This window comes from Malaya genurostris, chromosome 1, assembly GCF_030247185.1.
Source record: "Malaya genurostris strain Urasoe2022 chromosome 1, Malgen_1.1, whole genome shotgun sequence".
NCBI lineage: Eukaryota > Metazoa > Arthropoda > Insecta > Diptera > Culicidae > Malaya > Malaya genurostris.
This window is the reverse complement of record NC_080570.1, coordinates 80444363-80471448: the sequence shown is the minus strand read 5'-3', so window position 1 is coordinate 80471448 and position 27086 is coordinate 80444363. Positions and strand designations below refer to the sequence as shown.

General features: G+C 36.7%; 1 protein-coding gene across 4 annotated transcripts in view; it reads left to right on the top strand.

Moving 5' to 3' along the window:
* Window positions 1-3795: 3795 nt before the first annotated feature.
* Window positions 3796-27086, top strand: part of LOC131440614 (cyclin-dependent kinase-like 1) — an 85196-nt gene continuing 61905 nt past the window's right edge. For 2 of the 4 annotated variants that reach the window (XM_058612053.1, XM_058612052.1), the window contains exons 1-2: window positions 11279-11531; window positions 11674-11911. In XM_058612053.1, the coding sequence (XP_058468036.1) occupies window positions 11510-11531; window positions 11674-11911 (260 nt within the window). In that variant the 5' untranslated portion in view covers window positions 11279-11509. Of the gene's footprint in view, window positions 3985-11278; window positions 11532-11673; window positions 11912-27086 lie in introns of those variants that run through there. The other 2 variants (XM_058612051.1, XM_058612054.1) reach the window with 2 other exon arrangements.

Genomic DNA, 27086 nt, shown 5'->3' with positions numbered 1-27086 from the left:
CTTTTGTTATATACCATTCGACTCAGTTCGACGAGATCGGAAAATGTCGTGTGTGTGAAACCACGCCATCATCTGTCAATTGTCTTAGTGTACATGGGGTTACTAGACAGCTGTCAATGTCGTTTACATAGAAATTATACAGGAGCGGACTGAAGCATGAGCCTTGTGGGAGACCCATGTAACTAATTCTTATTGTTGCCAAATCGGCATGTGAAAAATATACGCACTTCTCTGACAAAAGGTTGTGCAAATAATTATTTATAACCGCTAGAAGTCCATGTTGGTGGAGCTTGTCTGAAAGAATATCAATAGAAACTGAATCAAATGCTCCTTTAATGTCTAAAAATACAGATGCCATTTGTTGTTTTTGAGCGAAGACAATTTGGATGTCAGACGAAAGTAATGCAAGGCAATCATTCGTTCGTTTATTTCTACGGAAACCAAACTGAGTATCTGACGTCGTATAATAATTATTTCGAACAATTTTTTGATGCAGGACAACATTGCAATGGGTCTATATGAGTTGTTATTGGAAGCTGGTTTCCCCGGCTTTTGAATTGCGATAACTTTCACTTGCCTCCAGTCAGGTGGGACAATATTTTGCTCAGGAAACTTGTTGAACAATTCCTACAAACGTCTTTTTGCAAGGTCGGGCAGATTCTTCACCAAGTTGAATTTAATTCTGTCCAACCCATGAGCGTTATTGTTACAAGACATGAGTGCTATGAAAAATTCCATCATTGAAAAGGGGCTATCAATGGAACCATCATTTGGAGAAGACTCCCTAATAATGCTATGCGTAGGAACAGAATCTGGACAAATTTTCCAAGGAAAATCAAATATCCATCGATTCGAGTATTCCTCACTCTCATTTCCTACGTTACGATTCCTCATTTGTCTGGCCGTATTTCAAAAAGTGCTCATTGAGGTTTCTCTTGACAAACCTACGACAAAATGTCTCCAATAGCTACATTTGTTGGCCCGAAGTTTGCTCTTATACTTGGTTTCTAAAGTCAAGAATTTTTCAAATTTCTGAGGAGTTCCTCCTCCTCCTCGTTTCAAAAATGTCTTGAAAGCATTTTGTTTCTCGTGTTTAGCATCTGAGCACTCTTTGTTTGGAGGCCTTATGTTAGACGATGGACCAAGAAATCATTTGGTTTGGGCTTGTTCTGCGGCCTCCAGAATCGAACAAACGAAGAAGTCATATTCTTCAAGTGAAGGGAGCTCTTCCAATGAGTTCAAAATACTTGAGATACTACTTTGGTTTTTAATCCAGTCAACATTTTTTGTCAAATCATATGGAATATTACCTGAATTAGCATTGCCTTTGTTACTGCTAATTGAGATTATGATTGGTACGCTACCGTGTAAAACAGGGCTTTTCCCTGCTCCAATAAACAATAAACAATAAAAACAGGATATACTTTCCAGGTGCAATCTACTCGAATTGATGTCGAGCAAAGAGATAAATCTAATGCACTTGGACGTGCAGGAGGTCTTGGAATCCGTGTCATGCTACCCATATATAATTGTGTCATGTTAAAATTGTCGCAAATATTATATATTAAAGATGATCTGTTAACAGGCGCGTATACAGGGGGGTGTTTTAGGGGTTCAAACCCCCTCCGAAACTCAAAAAAGTATGATATTATGTAAACACTTTTTTTCAAATAAGTAAAAAATAAAATGAATAATTTTCAACAAACGACTCCACAATAAAAAAATTTCAAATAATTATATAAAATTCCATTTGTATGGAAATTGATCAACATGTTCTGAAACACCCCCCGAAATTTTTTTCTGGGTACGCGCCTGTCTGTTAACATTGTAAACGGAACCCCACATAATTCCGTGCGAATTGAAATCTCCCAGAATCAATCGAAGAGCAGGAAGGACTTCGACCATTTCATTAAGCTGTCGTTGTCCAACTTGAGCTCTTGGAGGAATATATACCGAAGCAATGCAAATGTCCTTTCCTTTAATGTTTATTTGACAAGCAACAACTTCTATACTAGAAGTCGAAGGGATGTTTAATCTATAAAACGAATAGCTTTTTTCAATTCCTAAAAGCACTTCACCATACGGAGAGTCTCTATCGAGACGTATAATGTTAAAGTTATTAAACTTTAAGGCTATGTTTGATGTAAGCTATGTTTCGCACAAAGCAAATACATAATATTTTTGACTATGCAACAAAACTTTAAATAAATCAAATTTTGGAATGATGCTTCGACAATTTCACTGCATGACAGTGATTGAATCATTTGCCGCGGATGATAAGTTATCCATCAAATGATACAATACCCGAGAGAGCTGGCCTTTGAGCTGATAACTGTTTCAAAAACTTCTAGCTATTGGAAGGAATGCGCTTATGATGGTCTTTAGAGGTTCAGAAATATTGAATGCTGCGAAAATCTTTTGGTAATTTGTGATTTGATAATCTCCTCTTAACAGACCCTTGAGGAGTGATAAACGAGGTATCTTCACTATTTCCGTCAGAGTCATATTCCTCTGGCACGGCAAGATTTGAAAAACCGTTTTCAGTTTCCAAAGGTGGGAAATCAATGATCGTTTTAAGCATTTCTGCATATGTGCGCTTAGACCGTGCTTTTGAAGAAAGCTTCATTTTGTCTTTACGCAACTTAAATGCAGCGCATACTGAACGATTATCATGAGAATCACAATAAACACATTTTTCAATATCTTTATCGCAAAGATCCTCTTTATGAGGTCCTTGACATTTTATACATTTAGATTTATTACTACAATAAGTCCGAGTTTTTTACAGTTCGTGCAATTCATAACATGCGGTACGAAAAGCCAAACAGGAAGACGAATTTGATCGATATAGACATGGGTAGGAAACGCAGATCTGGCAAATGTTACTCGAAACGAATTTGAGGGCCGTTAAGGTTTAATTCCAACGTCAATAGATGCTGAGTACAATTGCTTGCACTCGAGTATCTTAACTCCCTCAAGCATGGAGTTTTTAATACGACCAACTCCATTTTTAAGTAATTCATCGGCTGTCAGACTTGCTTCCGTGACAACACCGTCAATTTCCACCTCCTTCGATGGTATGTAAACTCAATCTACCTTGTTGCTTGACTCTGTTCCTCTGTCGTAAAGAACGACGTGAAGCTCATCCAACGATTTCTAATTGGCAGTATTTTGGTATCGTTTTCTGTTCAGATTTGATATTGGACTCTTTCAACCTGTATTTGTCGTTTGCCGGAGGTGATATCGTGCTTAATATGTTTTAGTTTTTCCTCCCCTCCCCGGAGAGAATCAAAGTGGTTTATGCATGGCCCGTAACCTGTGATTCGCTGGACAATCCAGCACAGCGTTGACAATGTAGGTTTAGGAATCGATGGGTTTTATATTGAAAGCTATATGAATGTTAGTGAATTTTCTAAGTGATTATCATATCGCATTAATGTCTACAGAACATTGATGCATCGTGAACTTCGCTGGAGAAACATAACCAGGCGAGATTTTCTGCAAGTACAATATTAAAGTTCTAGACCTGACAATTTTATCATGTATTTTTCTCCGTTTGGCAAAGTACACCCCTATAACGAAAACAAATATTTGTTTCTCATGAAAGTGTCTAAAACATCATTTCCCGAACAATTTTCTGCAGTGAAGTTATCTGCAGTAAACAAGATGAAAAGTGTCATTTGAAAACGCAATTAAAATTAAAGTACGCACTGAAATGAAATGAATGTATTATTTACAGTGTAAAGCATTTCGAAATGGGTTTGTTTGTATCTTTTGTTACTTAGGATACAGCTGGAGCTGGATTGACAGAGGAGTCAATTGAAATCGTTTTAATCGCCACTAATTTGATGATAAAAATGATGCACTACGGAAAATGAAGACAATGGGAATATTTATAAATTGTTATTCAAAATTTACGTTGAAAGAAGATTATTGAGGGAATGGCAATGGAAACGGATCGTGGAATAATGCTGTAAAAATGGGGTAAGTATTCTAAATTCTATTTATCCTCTTTCTTATCGTATCAGTTATCAGTTTCCATCGGCAAATACGAATCATCCAAAATTAAATATTTTTCATTTCTTATATAGAAAGGATACTCAATGTGAATGTCAATGTGAGAACCAACTTTTGAACCGAGGCCTAAAGGTTCGAGCGTCATATACCAATCGAATCAGTTCTTCGAGATAGTAAAATTTATGTGTGTGTTTGATTTTCTCACAGATGGCTTAACTGAATTTTTACAAAATTATATTCAAATGAAAGGTCTTACTTTCCAATAAAACTCAATAGAGTTTTATACGCATCAAACATCCGGTTCCAGAGTTACAGAGTGATATGCGTAAATAAATGCAAAAATATGCGCTTAAATTTCAAAGAAATGGCTGATTCAATTTTAACAAGTTTAGATTCAAATGCATTTTTATTTCGTTGTGACTCCAAATTTCGGAAACCTAGGGTGATAATTGAAAATTTTCTTTCAAGAGCATGTTTGTTGAGATATTTATGTAGAAAGCAAATAGAATGCTTTGAGTTAGCCATATAATTCTTACATCGGCACGTCTTGTTAGTCGATGTCCAAAAAATTGTTTTTTGGATATATCAGTTCCCAGTTCACGATTCCGAATGTACTGGTAAACCATGTTTTAATCCACCTAGTGGCATAATGCTGCCTTTAGGAAAGAGCTTTGAAGATTTCTATATCATAATATTACTACATTGATATACTACATTTGAATTAAAGTACGTGAAAATCTATTCAATCATATATGAGAGTGAAGTGAGCTCTATTTTATCACATTTGATTCCTATTGTCGGTATTTGATTACTTTTTCCGGAACCGAAAGCTGGATATCGGCATAGTGACATACGGTTCGTTCAACCATACACTAATAAGACCTACACAATTTTTAAGCTTCTCTATGGCGATTTGGATTTTGGAAAAAATGTTCCGGTAGTCGTACTTGGATAAAATTCATCAAATCATCCGATTGATCCGATTGAGAATTGGAATATTTTTATGGCATTTTTAAAACTGTCAGTTTAATCTAAGATAGTGAAGATTGGTACAGCCTTCTCCGAGAAAAGTGAGTTACATTATTTTAACATTTTTGGTGCATATCACCCTGGAATTCCGGAACCGGTAGTCGGACCCAAATACTGAGACTAGAAAAATAATTTGTGCTAAAAACTGCTTCAATCTGCAAGTTCCCGAGTAGAAATGCTTTGTAAAACAATAACAAATAGTATTATAAAAACATCTCAATGGTAGAAATTAACATTATTTAGATTGAAATAGGAGGAATATTGGAAGTTTTTGTCTATTTTTTTTAAATAAACACTACATACCTGTAGAATACTTCTACCAAATACAAATAATATAATAAATAATTTGTATTTGCTTCTACTTCACGTAGAATATAACACATTTTCTTTTCATGTAAAGAAAATATTCAATATTTACACATTTTTGGAAGGAAAAAAACAACAAAAAATCGTTCCAGAAAACTGAACGAGTAATTCGTTTAGTATGTCATTCAACAAACGCTCAACGCCCTACAAAATGTAACCGCTTTCCAGTGGGATGTTACTTGAATAAGTTGTTCGAAAAGGCGATGAACATCAATGAACTTCATTCGCCTTCTATCGCTTTTATTTGATAGCCGCTTTGATATTCAGACTTGTTAGAGCGAACTTGGTGCGAACGAAGTTGACACTGCTTCGCTGCTGGCGTGAATGCCAGCCTAATGCGAGCAACCTTAAGAGGATATTAGGTTTTGCACGATGACGACACAAATGAACTGCCGATGAATCAAGTTCATCTTTGACAGTTGCCGTGTACTTGTTTTATTTTGCGACTGCAAGTTAAAAATTGAAAAATGATTTAAAAGTGCCTGTTAAAAACGTATTCCACAGTGTGTTTCCAGCATCAAGGAGCGACTTGCAATTTTTACATTCGAACGATGAACTTCTGATGAACTTTCAAACTGTAAACAAGTACACGTCGACTGTCAAAAAAGTTCATTCTGTTCATTTTGTGAGGTTATGAGGTTAATAAACACGAATGGGAATGAATATTTGAAATGAACATGCTACGATGCCTTGAGCAACAAATTAAAATCTCACAAAAATGAACAGAATGGTTTTTTTAACAGTCGCCGTGTATTTGTTTACAGTTTAAAAGTTCGTCAGAGGTTCATCATTTTAATTTTAAAATTGCAAGTTGCGCACACTAAACAGATTTATACAAATATCGCTCCTTGATGCTGGAAACCCTTACAGGGCAATCTTTTTAGTTCTTTTCACTGTGGAACACGTTTTTAACAGGCACTTTTTCGTCATTTTTCAATTTTTAATTTGCACGCAAAACAAAACAAACACACGGCAGCTGTCAAAGACGAACTTGATTCATAGGCAGTTCATTTGTGTCGTCATCGTGCAAAACCTAATAATGCACAAGTAGATTCGGATTTTCGGTGTGTTTTGCTTACTTACACTCAACAAGCGATTATATTTTGTTGATCGTTGAGCGTTTGTTGAACGGCATACTGCACGAAATAATTGTTCAGTTTGCTGGAACGGTTTGTAGTTGTTTTTACTCCTACAAAAATAGTGATGAAATTTGTTGTTATCTTCATATAGAAAAATAATTGTTGCTATTCTACATGAAGTAGAAGTATTCTACAGGTGTGTAGTGTTCATTTAAAGAAATGAGTGGATAAAAACTAGTCCAATGGGGCTTCAGCTTCTTATATTGATAATGACTCAACATTGGACCTCTGTCCGCTAGATTTGCTGAACAAAAAATAATTGCGCTCGGTTCAATGGTCTGTATCAAAATCGGCAAACGAAGGTCCCGTGTTGGAATCCCGTTGAACGATTAATTCCACGTTAATTGGACCAACGTTACAACGTATTGGACCAACAAAAGACCACCGTTGAACTTATTTTTTCCAAAAGGGCACTGTGAAAGCGATTAGATCTTGTTTGGCGTTGAATGCTTGTTGAACGACATATTGAACGAAATATTCGTGCAGTTTATTGGAACGGGTTGTTGTTGTTTTCTTTCCTACAAAAATAGTGTGGAAATTGGGTGTTTTCTTCATATAAAAAGAAAATGTGTTGTTATCTTACGCGAAGTAAAAGTATTCTACAGGTGCGTAATGTTTGTTTACAAAAATAGGTGGTTAGAAACATCTAAAATTCTTAATTGAAACTGGTCCAACGGGACTACAACTTCTCATATTGAAAATGGTTCAACAATGGATCTCTGTCTGCCGGGTCGTTTGAACAAAAAAAAAATGGCGTCCGGTTCAATGGTCTGTTTCAAAATCCTCTCCCTCTCTCTCTCTTCTTAGTTTCCGCTCACTAAACGACCGTTTGGGGAGCACTATACATTTACCAACTCCAGATACATCATAAAGTAAGAAAGATTGTGAGCCAGATGTCTCCTACTTTTGTGGTGTTGTGTTGTATGTAAATGCGTAAAACTGTAGCCAATCGTCCCAGTCAGATTGATGACACAAGATCGCAGATATTCATAAAGACAACTGTGGTTCCTTTCCAATGAGCCAATTGTCTGAGGATGATATGCTGTAGAGAATGTTTGTTTAATTTTAAGTAGTTTACAAATTTGTTCCAGAACTTCATTTTTGTATTCGGTTCCTCTATTAGTTTTTAAGGAATTTCCCATAGGTGAGAATAAAATCAAATTCTAGGAAGATCTAATAAAATTGTATCAGACAACGATACTTTCAGTGATGGTATATAGATGCGTTTGCTTTCGTTCCGCTGCAAACTCTCATATTATCAAACTGGAGCGAATTCAGTATCATTGTTTGCGAATTGCTTTAGGCTGCATGCATTCGACGCAGTCTTGATGTTCTGGCGTTCTTCCATTGAAAGATCGTTTTGGGAGCTTTCATCGCGACTGCTAATAAGATGTGTGGTACTGAATCCCCTGGTTATTAATAATTTCGAAAGGCTAGTTGAGCTCTCAAACAAGATTCATAACAGTATATTTTAACCACATGTCACAGGAAATCTACCCTTCAAGGTGTATTCCTATCTGTGACACCCTCCTAAATGTCCCTGACTCAACTCTATTTTTCGACACATTCATGCAGCGTGAAGTGCGTGGAATTCCGGAACACCTACGCTCGATGGAAATCCTAAACATATTTACAAGTAAGTTCAGGCATATTGACTCTGAGAAAATATTTTACACGGACGGATCACCAATTGAAGAGGCTACTGGGTTTGGTAAGTTCAACAATAATGTTTCGGCTTCATTTAGGCTTCAGGAATCTGCATTTGTTCATATAGCAGAGTTAGCAGCAGTTCATTATAGTTTGAGTGTAATCGTCACATTATATCCAAACCATTATTTTCTCTTCACAGATAGTCTGAGTGCAATTGAAGCCATGCGCTCAAACGCTGCTGGTAAAAATGAACCGTTTTTCTTGGGTAAAATAAAACAGTGTATGAACGACATATTGAATAATAATTATCAAATCACAATAGATTGGGTCCCGGCTCATTGCTCAATTCCAGGCAATGAAAGAGCCGATATTTTAGCCAAACGTGGTGCTATTGAGGGTGAAATTTATGAGAGACCGATTGCTTTCAACGAATTCTATAACGCGTCTCGTATTCTGTAACGCAAGCTTCTTGGGATAAAGATGATCTGGGTCGGTGCATGCACTCAATTATTCCTAGAATATCGACAAAGGCATGGTTCAGGGGACTGGATGTTAGTAGGGACTTCATTCGTGTGATGTCCAGACTCATGTCCAATCACTATACGTTAGATGCACATCTCCTTCGAGTTGGACTTTCCGAGACTAATCATTGTGCTTGTGGCAAAGGTTATCGCGATATTGATCATGTCGTTTGGACATGCGTGGAGTATCGTGATGTCAGATCTCAACTAAGAAATTCCTTGCGTACCCATGGTAGACTATCCAATGTCCCAGTTCGCGTGCAATGTGCACTAAACCGGTTATATATTTCACATTATAGTATGCTAAGCTTGATTATCGAATCAGAGTAGCAAACGATACTACTGATCTGTAAAATCAATTCACACAATCGAATAAATTCATTCAAACCTGGGTAAGAGGTTCGGAAGTCAAGGCATTGTTCTTATAGTCAGATGTCGTATGTTTGAGCCTCAACCTAAACAATTTTAGAGTCGTTAGGATCGTGGCACTGAACATTCAATTACCTTGTACTCTAAGAGTCGGTTGTTTAGTCTGTTGAGACAGTTTTTGTATCGGATTGTAGTATCAGGAGCATCAGATTTCTTTGCATTCGAATATATGCCGTAAAATATTTTCGGTTTATTGTGATAAGGTCGATACAAATTTATCCCATTTCAACCAGAATATTAGTTGATTTTCTGAATTCGATTGGTTAAAATTTGGTACAGCTAATCGATTGTTGTTTTAACTAAACTGTCATTTTTGTTTTTCGATTAGCAGAAACGATGGTTGAAAGAACTAATTAAACTGTTTGGAAAAAAATGCTGTCATTTAGTGAGGACTGCAGTCTGCTGGAAGTAAAACAATGATCGAATTTGAAGCATAAAATTTTTGCGCACACCTGAAAGATTACGAGATGATCATTCAATAACATTTTCTAATTTGTCACCAAATCTTTTTCATCTTAAACAAGGTTAATTTTATCACAACACCGCTGTTAGATAAACACTTGTTATCATAAATTTCTCAAATCGAATGAACACAATTTCACCAAACGCTTTAACCATCGATGTTGTTTTCATTGACATTTTGGAGCGACGCGAACAGATTTCAACTAAAAAAGTTGTTGATTTTGCATTGCGATTATTGTTTTGCTTTCAATTGTCTCCGGCATTTGACAGTATTCAAAGCAACATATTTTTCAACTACTTGAATATATGCAAATCAAAAACCATATTGGTTGAATCAAAAAGAAATTAGTTAAATCAACTATCGCAAAAATCAAAAACTACGATATCGCAATTTTATGATCAAAGGGTTCTCCGTGCGGTTTCCGCATAAGTGGACCCTAAAAGTGACATTAAGGTAGCGCTTCGCCGTGGTCACGGGAGTTCGCTGCCTATCCCGGGGTTTCACGCACTTTACCCAAAATTGTGAGAAAACGGGAAAGAAAACGGAAATTCCAACAACATACGATTCTAGATAAATAATTTTTCTATCGATTCGTATATAAATTGTGCCTGATAAACGTTTTTATCGCAAGATTTCGTGCGAGTTATAAAAATAAATGAGTTTTTCCTTATTTTTTCGCACGCACACAATGTCCACGCATGCATTGGAGTGTGCAAAATGTCACATGCGGTAGACGCCAACAACATTTCTTTTGTTTTCGTTGTTTGTTCTCTCTGCGTAAACGTTGAATATAGATGAGTAGAAAATGTAAGTAAGTGTTACTACTTTGTAAAATAATGTCAATTCATGTTTCAGTAGAACCAGAAATCAATAATGATTTTCATCGCTACTAGCTTTGACGCTTTGTTGAAAACGTAGCACATCCCTACATATGCGAGTTGTTTATAGCGAGAAAAGGAAAAAAGAAAACAAAATGTTTAACAAAACTCGCACGAAATCTCGCGAAAGAAAAGCTTTCTAACTAATATTTTTCGTCAAATGCATAGTAAAATCATTTACCTACAATCGTATGTTTTTTATTTTTCGTGAATCGGCTTAGTATTGGAGAAATTTGCAATTTAGGGTGAAATTTCGGCGACAAAGCAAGAGGAAGCAGTGAGTTGTCTCGCTTCGACCTGACCACGGCGAAGCGCTACCTTAAAATGCTTCTAAATGAAACATCTGGTAAACTGGTAAACAAATTTAGAGAAAGAAACTTTGAAACATAAATCTAAAAATCCTTTCATTCAACAATACTATTCTAAAGTGATACATATTCGTTTACTACTAATTACAGTATTAGAAGTACTCTATTATCTGAATAAGGCAATTGAGAATCCTGCAAGTAGCTGATGAGTATCTAATCAGAGCACGGGGGTTAATAAAATAAAAGGAAGAATTTGTTCGGATTTTTCAGTTTATAATGCATTTTTACAACGTTTAATCAAAGAAACTATTAAACGTCGAAGTCTTTACATTGATTTAAATATGTGATTTTTTTTTCAAATAGTAAAATGATAATATTACCCACGCATACCAGACATCCCGATTCATGAAAATCAGTTGAATTTTAACTCTTGCTTGGTGCAACGTATCTACACAATGGTTCATTTGTTTTGTTTCTCGGTTACCAGTGATACCGAGTTACATAGCATGGAGAAACCATTTCTGTCTTTTGTGCGTTGTTCATGTTCAGTCTTTCCATACAACATTGACCTCGTAGCAATCTGTTTTTAAATAATAGTTTTACATTATTCGATTTACATATTTTTTGTGACAAAAACAGATTAGTTTGTATGGTTTTATTACATGATATTTTCAAGGAAAGAAATCTGTACTAAACTGTTAAAGCTAACATGTACTTCTTCTCTATTTGTGGTAAAATAGAGCTCGGCAATAATATTGATTTTTAATTGTTTGGAAGTCCGATTTAAAGTTTATTCAACATGCTTAAATTGAAACCGTGAATATTGAAACCGTGAATATTGAAAACTATGAATTTTATCTTTTCTATGTGTAGCCTTCAGTGCATCAGTAATTGTGAATTTTATTGATAACTCGGTTTTCAGCTCTTTAATGTTAAACGTTAATAGTAAAAATCCATTGCAGACGTTCTTTCCAAGAGCTAGTAAATCGAACAAGTTAAATAATCAAACATCGATCGATCCTAAAACCACAGTGGCAGGTTGTATGGACAAATGGTTTGGAGAAAAACGATTATGGTTGTTTGGAAACCATTTACCATTACTTCCTCGAAGGTGAGTTTTTGTGTTAGACTTAGTTTTGTGTTCAGTGAAGTATTCAACACCACTGATAGTGCGAAACTGCGTGGCCATATTTAGAATAATAATGAATTCAATATATATTGCTTTCATAATCAGCTTAGATGTATTTTAAATAGTAAACGACTGAAAAGTATGTTTAGAATAAGCACTGTCTAAACTTTTGAGAATATTTTCTGCCGGTCATTCAACACATACAATAAAAACTTCCTAATTATGAACGGAAATCAACTTGTTTTCTTTTTGTAATCCATTATTGGAAGCTTTGTTCCGATCATTTGAAAAAGTATTCATTGGCGAAAACGATGAATAAAATCGGTTTACAAATATTCATGAAACAGAAATGACCTTGGACATCTTTGATCGTTACTTCTAGAATATCTGGAATCGAAGGTCTTAGAATTCCCTATACTAGCGATCGGAAACCGTTTGCGACTTTTCAGCTGTTAACAAAAAAGAGTCACAGAATTTAAACTTTTTAAAGAGCCTCAAAATATCTTTTTGCTGATAATAAATAATACTTGAAACCCTTTTTTATTCCACCTAGTGGTGTAATAATGCTGCTCTCATATATTAGTAATATATTTTCAAAAATATAACTAGAAGACTCTGTGAAGAATTTTTTTTTTCAAGCTTAAATAAAATTAGTCAACTTTTCAAGTGATTGCATAAACTTTCCGTATGAGAAAGGCAATTAATATACTTTCATGGAACAGAATCATTATCAAGATTTTGTGATAATACTAACGAGTGGGAACAAATAGAATAAAAGGGAATATCAAAGATATAGTAAACACTACAAATGGTTCCATTTGCTAATTACTGTTTGTCTATATTTTCTTTTATTGCAATTATTTCAGCGTATCTCTTTATGTTTTTTAAAATTTAATCTGATAAGATGGAAAAATAGATGGTGGCCTTGGTCGCCATATAAAACAGTAAAAAGAAATGATTTGCAATTACATTACAGTACACTACCTTTAAACAAAAAGAAGCTGTCATTCAGATTCAATTTAAAAACTTTTACATATCGTTGTGCTTTAATTTCTTATTATTTTCATACACAGATTTTCAATACACAATTTTTATCCCCCGATACAGATTTGCAGATTTTTTCCCTGAACAATACAGCTTTAATTGTGGCAACCCTGCACGATGTACGAAATTGAACAAAGCACGTTGTTTGCTTCGTTCGAAGGACGTTGGTGTTTTCTTTGTCTGCACCAGAACGTAGCGGTTTTGCCCCGTAATTATGTATGACGGTTTTAAAGCTTCAATACTCATTACCCTATAATTTCGGAACCGGAAGTAAGATGAAATTTCACAGTATCTGTTAAGAAAATGAGATCTTTGATTTGAATTTTGAATTGTGAAAATCGGTTCGACCGATGCTGATAAATCAAAGTGAGTTCCGTTTTTAGAGCTTTTCGCTACTATTATCGGTGCTTTCGGAAACGGAAACCGTGGACTAGTAGTCCTAAAGTAGTTTTATATATCCACTATCTAATAAGATCTGCTAATTAGATTAATTTTTCAGTGGGTTTTATAAAAAAATTGCACCTCGTTTCGCCATCGTTGGTGACAAAATACTCAAGAAATTGAAAATTTTCTACTTATCGGGTTCTAATACCGGAACCAGACGTCGGTTCTGGATCAACTTCTCGGGGATTTTTTAAAGAACTCTTTTTATTTGCATCATAGTTTGTGAAAATCGGTTACCAATAGATTTAGTGATAATTATTCTATTTTTTACCTTTCTTATATAAAAAGGTTATGCAATCACAGTAAAAATCGACTTTTTAAGCTTTTAGGTCGAATTTCCTATGTCATTGGACTCAGCTCGAGCAAATATATATATATATATATATATATATATATATATATATATATATATATATATATATATATATATATATATATATATATATATATATATATATATATATATATATATATATATATATATATATATATATATATATATATATATATATATATATATATATATATATATATGCGTATGTGACAAATAATGTCACTCGTTTTTCTCAGAGATGGCTGAACCTATTTTCACAAACTCATATTCAAATGAAAGGTCTTACGATCCCATCGATAGATAGAATTTTATCCCGATTCGACTTCCGGTTCCGGAATTACAGGGTGCTATGCACTAAAAAATTGAAAAATTGTCACTCACTTTTCTATCAAATGGGCGACTGATTCACGAATTTAGATTCAAATGAAAGGTATCGCTATTGAATTTAATCTTTATCCGACTTCCGGTTCCGGAATTACAAGGCAATGTGAGCAAATTCATGGAAAAATGCGCACTCAATTTTCTCGGAAATTTCTCAACCGATTATTACAAACTAAGATGCAAATAAAACGTCTTGAAATTCCTTAAAACGTCCCCGAAAAGTTGATCCAGATCCAATTTCCGTTATTACATAGCGATTAGTGAAAATTTTCAATTTCATAAGTAGTTTTCCACAAGCGATGGCGAAACAGGTGGACATTTTCAGAAAACTTACTACTAAATCTATCTAGTTAGCAGATTTGTTAGTTAGTGGATATATAAATTTACTTTGGGACTACTAGTCTTCGGTTTCCGCTCCCGGAAGCACTGTTAATAGTGAAGAAAAGCTTCAAAACCGGAACTCACTCACGCTACCGCCACCGCCTAGCTTGCTTAGTTCAATTTTGTATAACGTGCAGGGCTGCCACATTTGAATCTATATTAACTTGACATAACTGTTTCCAAATTGAAAAGATGATGGTAGTTTATACCAAAGGAAGTTTTTGATTTTATTCACGTTTGAAAAAAAAATCTTGACAGAATTTTCTATTGATGTTTCCGAAAATATAGGTAATATGAGAAAGGCATCATCACACCACTAGGTGAATTAAAACAGGTTTATGTTGTGCATACCACCCTGTAATTCTGGAACCGGAAGTCGGGTCGAGATAAAATTCAATTGCAGTCTATGGGACCATAAGACTTTCCACTTGAATCTGAGTTTGTGAAAATCGGTTCAGCTATCTCTGAGAAAATTAAGTGACATTATTTGTCACATATTTGTGTACACACACCGACATTTTGTGATTTCGACGAACTGAGCACTCGGCCCTCCGGGCCTCTTTCAAAACGTCTCTTTTCACAGTGATTACATAGCTGTTATGTATGAGAAAAGAAAAATGTTATATAAACTCAAATGTCTCTATAAATACGAAGATCTCACAAAAATTTTAACGTATTAGAAATATTTCAAACTTAGAAAAAACTTCTAAGCATTCAAAGTATTTTCGTATATCAATTGATTAATTTTGACCCCAATTACAATTTCTGTAAAAAAAGTCATATCTTCAAACAAATTGAAAAAAATTGATATTTATACCAAAATGTTTGTTAAAATTTATATAAAACTACTTAATATTGAGAACTATCTTCGTAATTTTTTTGTAAATAGTTGTAGCTGGCATTAAATACAATGTAGATCAAAAGAATAAATGCTTGATAGAGTCAGAGTCTGCGCGGGCTCTAACGAACTGTAGTGGGACTCTAGTGAACTCTTTTACTCTACCACTGCCATATACTGTCCAGAACTTAAGAAGCACAAAGCCGTTTTTTTTTTAATTTTGAAGATGTGTAATTTTTTTACAAAATTGTCAAAATGAATCAATTGGTTAACAAAAATACTAAGATGCTTGCTCTGAATTTTTTACTAAGCTTTAAACGTTTCTTATACGCAAAATTTTTGGCGGAATCCTCTAATTTTTATAAATATTAGTAAATATGAAAAAATGCAATGTGTTGATGTATAGAAACAGGTAGGTCATCGCTTTGAATCTAACGATATGTGCAAAGTTCGTAGTTTTCTGATGGTCATAAAATTTCTAAAATCGGACAATTAACAGCTGAGATATAACCAGTCAAAATCGGCGTTCCAGTTTTTAAGAATTTATTTCAAACTTTATACCATAACTTCGGGTCGACAAACCTATTTGCATTTTTTTTAAATAACCTTTCTAGTTGTGGTAATACATTTGAAATCGGTCAAAAAATAGCTGAGATATAGTACGTCAAACTGAGCGTTCCAATTTTTCCCCTTGGTATTCGGAGTGTGAATAGAGTAGATTTACAGCATAACAGATCGGCTGAAAAGTTCGTATCGTTTCTATGAGAGGGCGCCACTAGAATTAAATCCATACCATTTTCAGTTAGTACCAACCTTCAAAAGATACGTGTATAGATTTGACAGCTGTCTGATTATTAGTTTGTGAGATATTGCATTTTGAGTAAAGCTACTTTTGTTATTGTGAAAAAAATGGAAAAAAAGGAATTTCATGTGTTGATGAAACACTACTTTTTGATGAAAAAAAGTGCCGCCGATACCAAAAAATGGCTTGATGAGTGTTATCCAGACTCTGCACCGGGCGAAGCAACAATTCGTAAGTGGTTTGCAAAATTTCGTGAAAAAATCCACAAAATGATTTTCAATGACCGTAAAGTGAAGTTGATCGAGATAGCTGACACCCTAAAGATATCAAAGGAACGTGTTGGACATATTATTCACGAATATTTGGATATGAGAAAGCTTTGTGCAAAATAGGTGCCGCGTGAGCTCACAATCACAATGTCACAAGTCGATGAAAACCATGCTGAAATTGAACGAAATGGGCTTCGAATTGCTCCCTCATCCACTGTATTCTCCAGATTTGGCCCCCAGTGACTTTTTCCTGTTCTCAGACCTCAAGAGAATGCTCGCTGGCAAAAAATTTCGTACTACAAAAATGGTATCGAAAAGTTGGAAGATCGCTATAATCGCTGTATCCCCTCTGATGGCAATTATGTTGAATAATAAAAACGAATTTTGGCAAAAAAATGTGTGTTTCTATTAAACGATACGAACTTTTCAGCCGAACTGTTAGATGCTACGGCTCGCTCGAGTTCGCAACAGCTCACGGCGAGCGCTGAGTTGTGCATATCTGGCATAGAACATGAGAGGGAAGCAAAACAACTGGAATCAAAACAAAGACTTTGTCTCTGTAATTAATATTCAGAATGAAATATTTTTCTCATTGCATTTAATGCTAGTGAGTATTGAAAATGGAACAAATTCTTTAAAACTAACCCGCAAAATCTTCTAGTATGCAGGTCTTATTAGCTTATAATCAAACAAACTAACCGTGACTGAACCGGTCGGATTTTGATGCAAACAAATATCTTATAATCCTATTGAATGCGGTTGAATTTTATCTGGATCGGATATCGGATGAAGTAGAATTTTATTCGGATTGACTAATGAGAACGATTATCGATATTCGGCAGTGTGAAGCAAGCATATCAGTTTCGTCAGATTCGCATTCCCGTATTTCGTCAGATTCGTATTCACGACATCTATTTATGTCATAGTAATAGCAATAGTTGTTTGTCTGTGATATTGCTTCATTGCTACTGGTGTGAAACCCCTGTTCTTATCTTCATCGTGTGAGGAGTAGAGCTGCACGTGATTCACTCTATTATGGTAGAGGTTATGAAATGAACAAATTTGAAAAAAGACGCAATTTTTCAACGAAAGATAAGATAAGATAACGATTTAGAAGGGTATGTGGACTACAAAAAAATCATAATCATTCATGATTACGCTTAATGACTAATGGCGTTTTCTGATATCGTTCTAGATCGACTCCCGTAGCATAGTTTCGCTTTTTATGAACTACTAGCAGTCTTCGTCTCGCCTGAAATTATGGAACTTACTAATTACTTGGCATACAATGAACGCAGAGCCGGAAAAGAAGGGAATCCCCCTCGGGCCCGGACTTTTTTGGGGGGCCCGGAAATTAAAAGATTTAAAAATATTTCCTATTGCTCAAATCATATCCTTTTTTGCTCGTTCAATCCTCCTCAATAGAGCAAAGTCGTTTTGCCTTTCTCATATAGAAAGGTTATGCAATCACTGTGAAAAACTGTGAGAGTCGGTCCAGAACATCTTCTTCGTAATAGGTAACTCGTGTGCAGAAATAATCATCTCCTGAAGTCGAACACCAATTGTGGCTGCTTGCAATTCTAGCCTAGGAATACTTTGAGCCTTGAGCGGAGCCACCTTAGCTTTGGCGGTCACTAACGCGCATTTTATTCCGTTTTCGAACTCAGCCCTGAGATAAACGACGCAGACAAACGCCCTCTCGCTTGCATCTTCAAAAACGTGCAGCTGCAGTGATTTTAAATTGTTGCATGTGCGCTGAAGGAAATAACTCCGAGGAATTTCAATCTGATCTATCAATTCTAAATAATTTGCCATCTCTCTCGGAGGTGCTCAAATATAACCAAATATCCTGAATTAGAATTTTGCCGTGAATCAGGAAGAAGGAAAGAAAAGCGAGTGTTTCAAACAATCTCATAACAATACGCAACACCTGCCTTTTGGTAGGACGACTTACCACGACGATGGATGTAGAATGGTAGGTGAAAACATTTACTTTAGGCCGCCAAAGGATGCGATGGACTCGTTCTATTGATTTGGTAGTTCTAAATTTCAATATTTTCTCATTATTCAGATTACTCTCGCCGATCGGCTGCAGGAACTCATCCGAATTTGACATCCAGTGGCGAATATGAAACCCTCCGCGGAAATGTAGGAATCGTACTTCTTGTGCTCTAACAACTGCTTGCTTGACATCATCGATGCTATCGAGATAGTCGTCGACGTAGTGTTTCCGGATGATGCATCAGCGGCCGACGGGTATTCTTAGCTTACTCGAATGCGTCCAGGTTGTTTATGAAGTGAGTGGAACACGGTGAACATGAGGCTCGAAACGTCGCAACGTCCATGACGTATATAGTAGGATTCTGCATAGGATTGTCCTTCCATAGTACTATCTGAGCATTTCGGTCTTCCCTCCGGATAAGTATCTGATGGAACATCTCTCAAATATCAGCCGGGAAGGCTATTATTCTTTAACGAAAACCGTAGAGCACAGTCGACAGAGCGGTCAATAGATCCGGTCCTTTCATCAGCATACTATTAAGCGAAATGCCGTCCACCTTGGCTGCTGCATCACAGAATATTCTTACTTTTGTTGGTTTTTTTAGGTGCAATGCGACTTCTAGTGGCAGGTCTATGGGTGCTCGTAGCCAGTCACTCAAGGCACGGATGCTTCTGAGATCATCCTCCACTTGATCGATCCACCTTGCTAGCTGCGTTCCTCTTCTTCTTGTACCAGTCGGATTAGATTCAAGAACCATTTTCACTGGGCTGTCGTCCGACATCCTTATAACATGGCCAGCCCATCGTAGACGTCCGATTTTAGCTGTCCGTACGATGGGTGGTTCTCCTAGCAGCTGTTGCAATTCGTGATTCATACACCGTCTCCACGTTCCGTCTTCCATCTGCACTCCGCCATTAACGGTCCTAAGTACCTTTCTTTCGAAAACACTGAGGGTTCGTTGGTCCTCTGCCAACATAGTCCAGGTCTCGTGGCCATAGAGATCAACCGGTCTAATGAGCGTTTTGTAGATGGTCAATTTCGTGCGATTGCGTACTTTTCTCGGGTTTTTCTGAGTCCAAAGTACGCACGATTCCCTGCCAAAATACGTCTCTGAATTTCTCTGTTGGTGTTATTATCGGCGGTCACCAAAGCAAAGCAAAGCAAAGTCTTGGCATTACATTCCTTTGGTGGAATTTGGCCTTTCTGTTTCCACAGACTTCGCAGCCGATTCTTAGTGTATAGAATCATTGCATGGCTAGTACTATGGATCCTACTGACACTAAGAATCCTTCCAGGTCGGGGCTCGGCGGTCACCAGTGAACCCAAATACACGAACTCGTTAACCACCTCGATATCGTCACCGTCCATCAATATTCGTGACGGGAGGCGCAGTGTTTCTTCTCTAGAGCCTCTTCCTCTCATGTATTTTGTTTTTGACGCATTTATAGCCAGCCCGATACGCCTAGCTTCAGCTTTCAGTCCGATGTAGGTTTCCGTTATCTTCTCAAGGTTACGTGTCACAATATCAATATCGTCAGCGAAGCCAAAAAGTTGTAAGTTGACTTTCGGAAAATCGTGCCGTGTCGATTCTCGCTCTTCGAATCACACCTTCCAAGGCAATATTGAACAATATACAAGAGAGTCCATCACCTTACCGTAGTCCTCTCCGAGATAAGGTTTGGACTAGGATGGGGAAAATTGACGACACAAAAACACAAAAAAGCAGAAGTAAATTCTGCACCCCTAAGGGATGCTGAACAATCTGCTGGGGATCACATTTAGTGGAAGCAGAAGCAAATTCTGAACCTCTACGAGGTTCCGAACAGTCTGCTGTAAATCCTATTTAGGTTTGTTACTATGTGCGTTCTTTCTGATGAACGATGTACAGTTAATAAAACCTCCAACCCCCGAGAGTATTTAGAGATTTTACAAAAGCGACACCATTCTGCACTCCCGGAAGAATGCAGAACCATTCGCAGTATGGACGAGCAGAAGTAAATTTGGTACCCCATAAAGGATGCCAAACAATCTGCTAAACCCTATTTAAGGTGAATACAGAAAGGATTTATTCACTACAAGAAGAACAATGAACCCTTCTGACTATAGCTCCTTACCACATTGGGTGAGAAACGAGAAAATATCCTTTTGTTGGCATGTTTGGATGCAGCCCAAGAACGAATCTTTTGCTTTATCCAACTAGTTGAAAGTGGTAAAGCTGGTTCCGGACCAACGAAATCATTCGTTGCACCAGCTCTAGCCAACTCATCATTCCCGATTGTATTCCACACAGAATCGCGTAGATTTCTGCTTCGAACACAGTACAGTATTTACCAAGTGAATGAGACTGCTCTAGCCCCATTTCACGACAGTAGACACCAGTACCAGCACGACCATTCAACAGAGAACCGTCCGTATAACAAATTATGTGTTCATCAAGTTGTCGTCCCAAATAACCAGACGACCATTCCTCACGAAGAGAATAGCTCACATTGAATGTTTTGAAAGGAAAACTGCATGTGAGACTTAGGTCACTAGGAGCGAGTAAATACTCATCCAGGTAACCATTTGAGACCACAAGCGAGTGTAGCTAGTAGCATAGTCTATAGGGTTACTGTTCCAAAGCCCTGTAACCTTAAGACGGTATGCACAAGATAATGCTTCTTGTTTTAGGAACACAAGTAGTGGTTTAATGCACGGTAGCGCCTCTAGAGCAGCAGTAGGAGTGGTCGTGAATGCTCCTGTCATCGCTATTAGGACCATCCTTTGGAGATCATTTAGCTTTGACTAAACTGTCGCAACTTTTCCTTTCTGCCACCATACAAGACATCCGTATGCTAAAATTGGTCTAACGATAGTTGTGTATATCCAATGAATGTATCTGGGTTTGAGTCTCCATGACTTTCCAAAACCTCGTCTGCAGTGGCCAAAAGCCTCGCAAGCTTTTTTAATCCTGAAGTCAATGTGAGCAGACCAATTCAGTTTTGAATCAAGAATAACCCCGACTTATTTAACTTGATCAACCCTCTCCGAGATTCGAAGGGACTCGAGAGCGTCCCAGATACTCGGACGCAGAGATGTCTATCTCCTCTGTGTGACGAAGAGCAAGCAAAATTTCTCCTCTCGCACTGACAACTTCAACGAGAGCTCTTCTCTTTCACATTTATACACCGCTGTTGTGTAAGTGTGCACGCATCATGAGTGCGTTTGTTTATTTCCTTTTACCTCTTCCACTGAATCGCACCAAAGTGCTAGAGCATTAGCTAATAAATTCTCTGAGGAGGATGCAGATACTTTCACAGAGGTGTACACGCCGGTGAGCACTCTGCTGTATGGTTTTCGTAGATGAAGCGTGGACACGCAAAATCAACAAAATAAAACAATTTATCGTAAAATTTTCGGTTTTCCTTGCAAATTTTTCATAGCAAGGCCAGATCTACTCTCTATTAATTGAAGTTCACAGAAGTGTTCGCTCACAATCACGCGCCAGTGGTCACTTGGGTGTATTTAGACGAGAGCGCGTGTGAGCGATTCATGCGAAGAGAATGTGTTTCACTCGCGCCAGCTGCTTTAACCACAAGCACACACTCAAATGCTGTCTATTCGACACTGAGAAGAAGTGCGCTTTCCTCTTTGTGCGGTGCTTCGTTTTTTTCATCTTTGGTGTGGCAAAAATCTGACTCTAGCGTGTATAACTCTGGTCAAATGCCATCTCTGCTCGGACGTAGCACATCACTCTGTCCATCGTTGCTTTGACCAATCGGTTCAGTTTATCCGGGAAACCGTATTCGTGCATTATCTTTCATAGCTGTTCTCGATCGATTGTGTCGTATGCCGCTTTGAAGTGAATGAATAGGTGATGCGTGGTACGTTGTATTAACGATACTACTGGAGTACTTGTCTTATCGCAAAAATGTGATCCGTTGTGGCGCGGGCTCCAGTAAATCCCGCTTGGTACGGCCATACGAATTCCTTAGCTACTGGTGATAAACGACGGCAAAGGATTTGAGAGAGTACTTTGTAGGTGGCGTTCAGTAATGTGATTGCGCGGTAATTGCAACAATCTAGCTTATCGCGCTTTTTGTAGACGGGACATATCACTCCTTCCATCCATTCCTGTGGTAGAATCTCCTCCTCCCGAATCTTAGAAATCATCCAGTGCAGCGCTCTAGCCAGTGCCTCTCCTCCATGTTTGAGCAGCTCGCCTGGTAACTGGTCATTGACGTTTTATAATACTTTTCCCTACTACGTGCTCGTTTTACTAGCAGTCAGAGTCACCAGTGCGTAGGTTTAGAAACGAAAACTGTATTAGGAATTTTTTCTTCAAGATGGGAATATTTGAAAAACGAAAACGGATGTATTTTTCTTCTCATACGTGAACTTGAACATTTTTGTGTCTACATCAAGCAAATTTAAATTGTAACGACCGTGAACGTTACAGTTAATTCACGCAATTTCATTTCATTCATTACGCGCGCATTTCTTCAAACTTGTCTACAAAGACGCGCATGAGCATCTTTAGTTCAAAATACAGAACTGTACGGGACGCAATATTGTATTTGGTCACGATGTTCGGTAGAGCCAAAATATGAATGTAGATGTACGATCGTCTACCAGATTTAGTTTTCTATCTCACTTCAGATAGAAAAAATAGGAGTACTAGATTAAGTAAAACTTGTATATAAATCCTTAATTTTAATATAATAAAGTCAGCATCAGTCTAAGTCTATGACGGTGTCAGGGTTATTTATCCGAAACCAACCTCTGCACTATCCAAAAGCGCATTTAGAAGTGCAATTGTGACTAGGGTACTGAATGTAGTACTCCTTGATCAAACTACAAGTCCACAAAATCTAAAAAGGCGCAATAAACAGTTAGCGTGATGTTTCTTCTTTCCTTCGCGGAAGAACCCACAAGTGCGGCTAACATAAACAATAACTCAAAGTCAATTTCTATTATGCATTTTGAAACAGTCGTTTAAATGTATTGTTACAACTCGGAAACCATTTTGGGGTGGACATAGCGTAATTAACAAGATATCCAGCTCTCACATTTTCCGAACAAATTATTGGCGACATCCTTTCTTGCGAGCTTGGCGCCCTCAGGCGAGTTCGCATGGGATCTCGTACATAGAAGTAGGGGAGATACAGTTGACATGATATGTTGTGTTGTGGCGTTGCTGAACTGAAGATTGATTTCGCTCCAAGCTGACAGGGTCTGGTAATGAGTAACACATCCCTCAATAAGTCCATCGTCAAATCCATATGACAATCGCTTTCAATTCTGCTTATCTTGGTCATTTTCCCAAGCTCGCACGACTGGAACAATAATGGATTTATATCATTTATTCAACATTTGCTCGTCCACTAGGAAACAACTACTGAACTTTTTGTGAACCGAGAGGTTTAAAATCGGAAGAAACGAAGTCTGGATTCTATGACTGCATTCAGTGAAAACGTGCTGACTGTGAATGCTAGAGCATTTGATTACTTTCCATTGCCTGATGGTAATTCTCGTTCTTAAGGATCAAATGTAAACCAAGTTTCCTTGTGTTGGTAATTTGTGTATTAAGTACATTTTATTTGGTACGTATGTCACAGATCTATGTTCATCAAAGTTTAAGTTTGAAACAATCTTTTTTACAAATAATTCATTCTTAAACGAATGTGAGGCCGGACTTTTCGGGTGAAATCTCAGTTTTGATCACTTTTTCATCTATGTTTGATGGAAAATTGCTTACAGTTTATGAATGTAGATTTTAATTCCCTAATAAAACAATTAGCTACACTGCTTCAATGCACTTGTGTTAGATCGCGCTGCACAAAATAAGCAAAACTGAATATTTTTTGTTAAAAAAGCAGTTTTCCGGAAAAATAAATAGTCTTACGACAACTTTCCATATCCACTGACTTTCGTGTGTTAAATTAAAGGTTCCTATTTTGCGGGATTGTTAATAGAAGCTACGTATATCGTTATTTCGCAATAATTTCTGCAAGAGAAAATTCATATAGGAATGTGTTCGTTGCTAATCAAATGTCTTAGTGGAAGTAAGCTGAAACTGGAAAAAAATTTCTCGAGCTGTTTTCAGAAAAACGGAAAGTTTTCTTGAATTGCAATTTTAAGCAGAATGAACTGATGTGCTTATTTTTCAATCATATGGAAGATTTGTTGATTAAAATCAGGAAATAAGCGCAGAAATTTGTTTTTACGCACACATTGTTGACATTACTCATACGCTTGCAAAGTATTTTGCTACTAAACGTATTCAGTTTTATTGTAATGAAATGGAGAACCGTGCTTTCATTTCTATCTTTTCATTTTATCATTATCTGATACCGAAGAAGGGTGAATTTGCTGGAAAAAGACGAGTATATAATATCATAGATATAACTGGATGATGGAAATATGATATGTTTCTTCCAAACTACCGAATATAGAGAATCGTTCGTATTAGTAGGATGTGTGACTTTTGCAACTTTTATTGCTTCGCTTCAGGCGCGTAGCCAGAGAAAATTGTCGGGGGGGTTGGAACATGGTGATAAATCAACACATGTACAATTTATATCACAATGTTTCCCATGGGTTATAATTTTTTGTTTCGGGGGGGGGGGGGGGGGGGGTTGAACCCCTAAACCCCCCCCCTGTGTACGCGCCTGTTTCGCTTCCATAATTGTAACGAAGCATCTACACTAAAATACGACTTATTGACGACAAACATATTCTACCATACAATTTAATAACAACGGAACAAATGCAGCTTTTCTTGTAGAAATAATGTTCACAACGGTTGAATCACTTTGCCATCATTTATCTACTTCAGAATTAAAATTCTGCGCCAGGACTGAATTCTGGAACGGGATTCAAGAACTAAATTAACATAGATGACGGAAGTCAACGGTATCCATCGGTATTCGAATTCAACTCGTCACTCTCCAACACGAACGCCTTCATAAAAGTTTTTTTTTCAGAACCATTATCATTTTATTTTAAAAATTATAAAAATTACTTCTTAAATTTCAATTGTGTGTCAGAATGTTTGATGTAGCTTATACTTACTCTAATGTAGGTGCATCGTTCCAAATTCTAGTAATGCTTGCACAATTCACACAATCGATCAACTAACTGATATTCGCAAGTGCAAAGGAAGCGTTCCAATTTTATTCGAATTCATGACATCTAATTATGTCTCTGACATTACCCACCCACCTTTTTGTGTTACAACTTCAATTTTGATTCTGGATGATGTATTTAATTTCGGTTTCACGTTGCACATAAAAGTGTAGAAAACTTGAATGAATCGATTATAATCTCTACACTGACAAGGTAGAATGATGGATTTGGGTTGATATCTATAGTGTTATGTATTTTTTGTTATCACTGGTTCAGAAATGCGATAAAATGGATATAAAAGATATAAAAAGACGTATTCTTCTATCATATTTGCAGTCCGTATCATTATATCCAATTTGAAAGTTGAAATCGGCCAACACCCGGTGGCAAATAAGGAGATGGCGAGTTCGTCGAGTTTATTCATAGTTTTATTAATGTTGTCATACACCATATCGAGCCCTATATCGATAACTGAGGGTTTAGTGCCAGTGACTGATTTGCCACCAGAAGTAGTAAATAATCCGAGAGCCGACATAAATATTAGTGCCGAAACCATCCATTCTTTGTGGGTTATCGTGGCAGAAGTTGTGAATATAAATAATAATGGATCAATCGATGCCGAAAATCCAATTACTACTACGCCGTTACCAACTACAACTACAACTCTGCTTCCGGGAACTACAACAACTACGACACCAGGACCTACAACTACTACTACTATAATACCAGGACAGACAACTACAACTACAACTACAACCGGAGGTCCTATTATTACACCACCACCTATTGGGAAAAAGTAAATTGACAGCTCAAAATTCTCAAATCTACTTCCGTAGAGTTTTTTAAGTGTATACATCGAGCAATTTCAACGATTTCATAAACGTTATTTAAAAGCATCTTTGTGTTTTCTTGTGTTGAATAAGATCCGTAATTCTGAGTAAATCCACTATTACACATAACCACTATTTTACTTTCTATAATATAGTTAAATTATATTCCAAGTATTCTACAAGTTTATTTTACATTTAAGGTACTATACTATAATTAATAATCAGAAAATTTTAAAAAAGAAAATTATTCCGTCTGTTGGATTCATAGTTTAGATAATGTAGCTGAGATGATTTTAACTTATCCGACATTCTATAAGAAGTCTATGACTCATTTTGTCTAGATCTGAAAAATGGTGTGTCCTGTAGACCAAAATGAGTGTTACATAGATTAATTTCCACCAACTAAGCTTTATATCTTATCGGATATCAGTCATGAACACAAAATTTTTAGCCTTAGATTTCTATTTAGGAACGCACGAATATTGTTGTGAATTATTCTGACTGTTCGGTCATTCCCAATATTTTGTAATGATTGGGTAGTTGAATAAAATTGTTATTTACACTGGTCGTTAGCAAAGACTGTGATGCGACAAGATAGCGACAAAATACTACAAAGATAGTAAAACTGTCAATCGCATCGATTTAACCCCCTTCGAGACCAAAAGACCGATTTTTTTTTCATTAAACGTTCTAATGGCAATTTTTATAGCCAGATTAATTATACA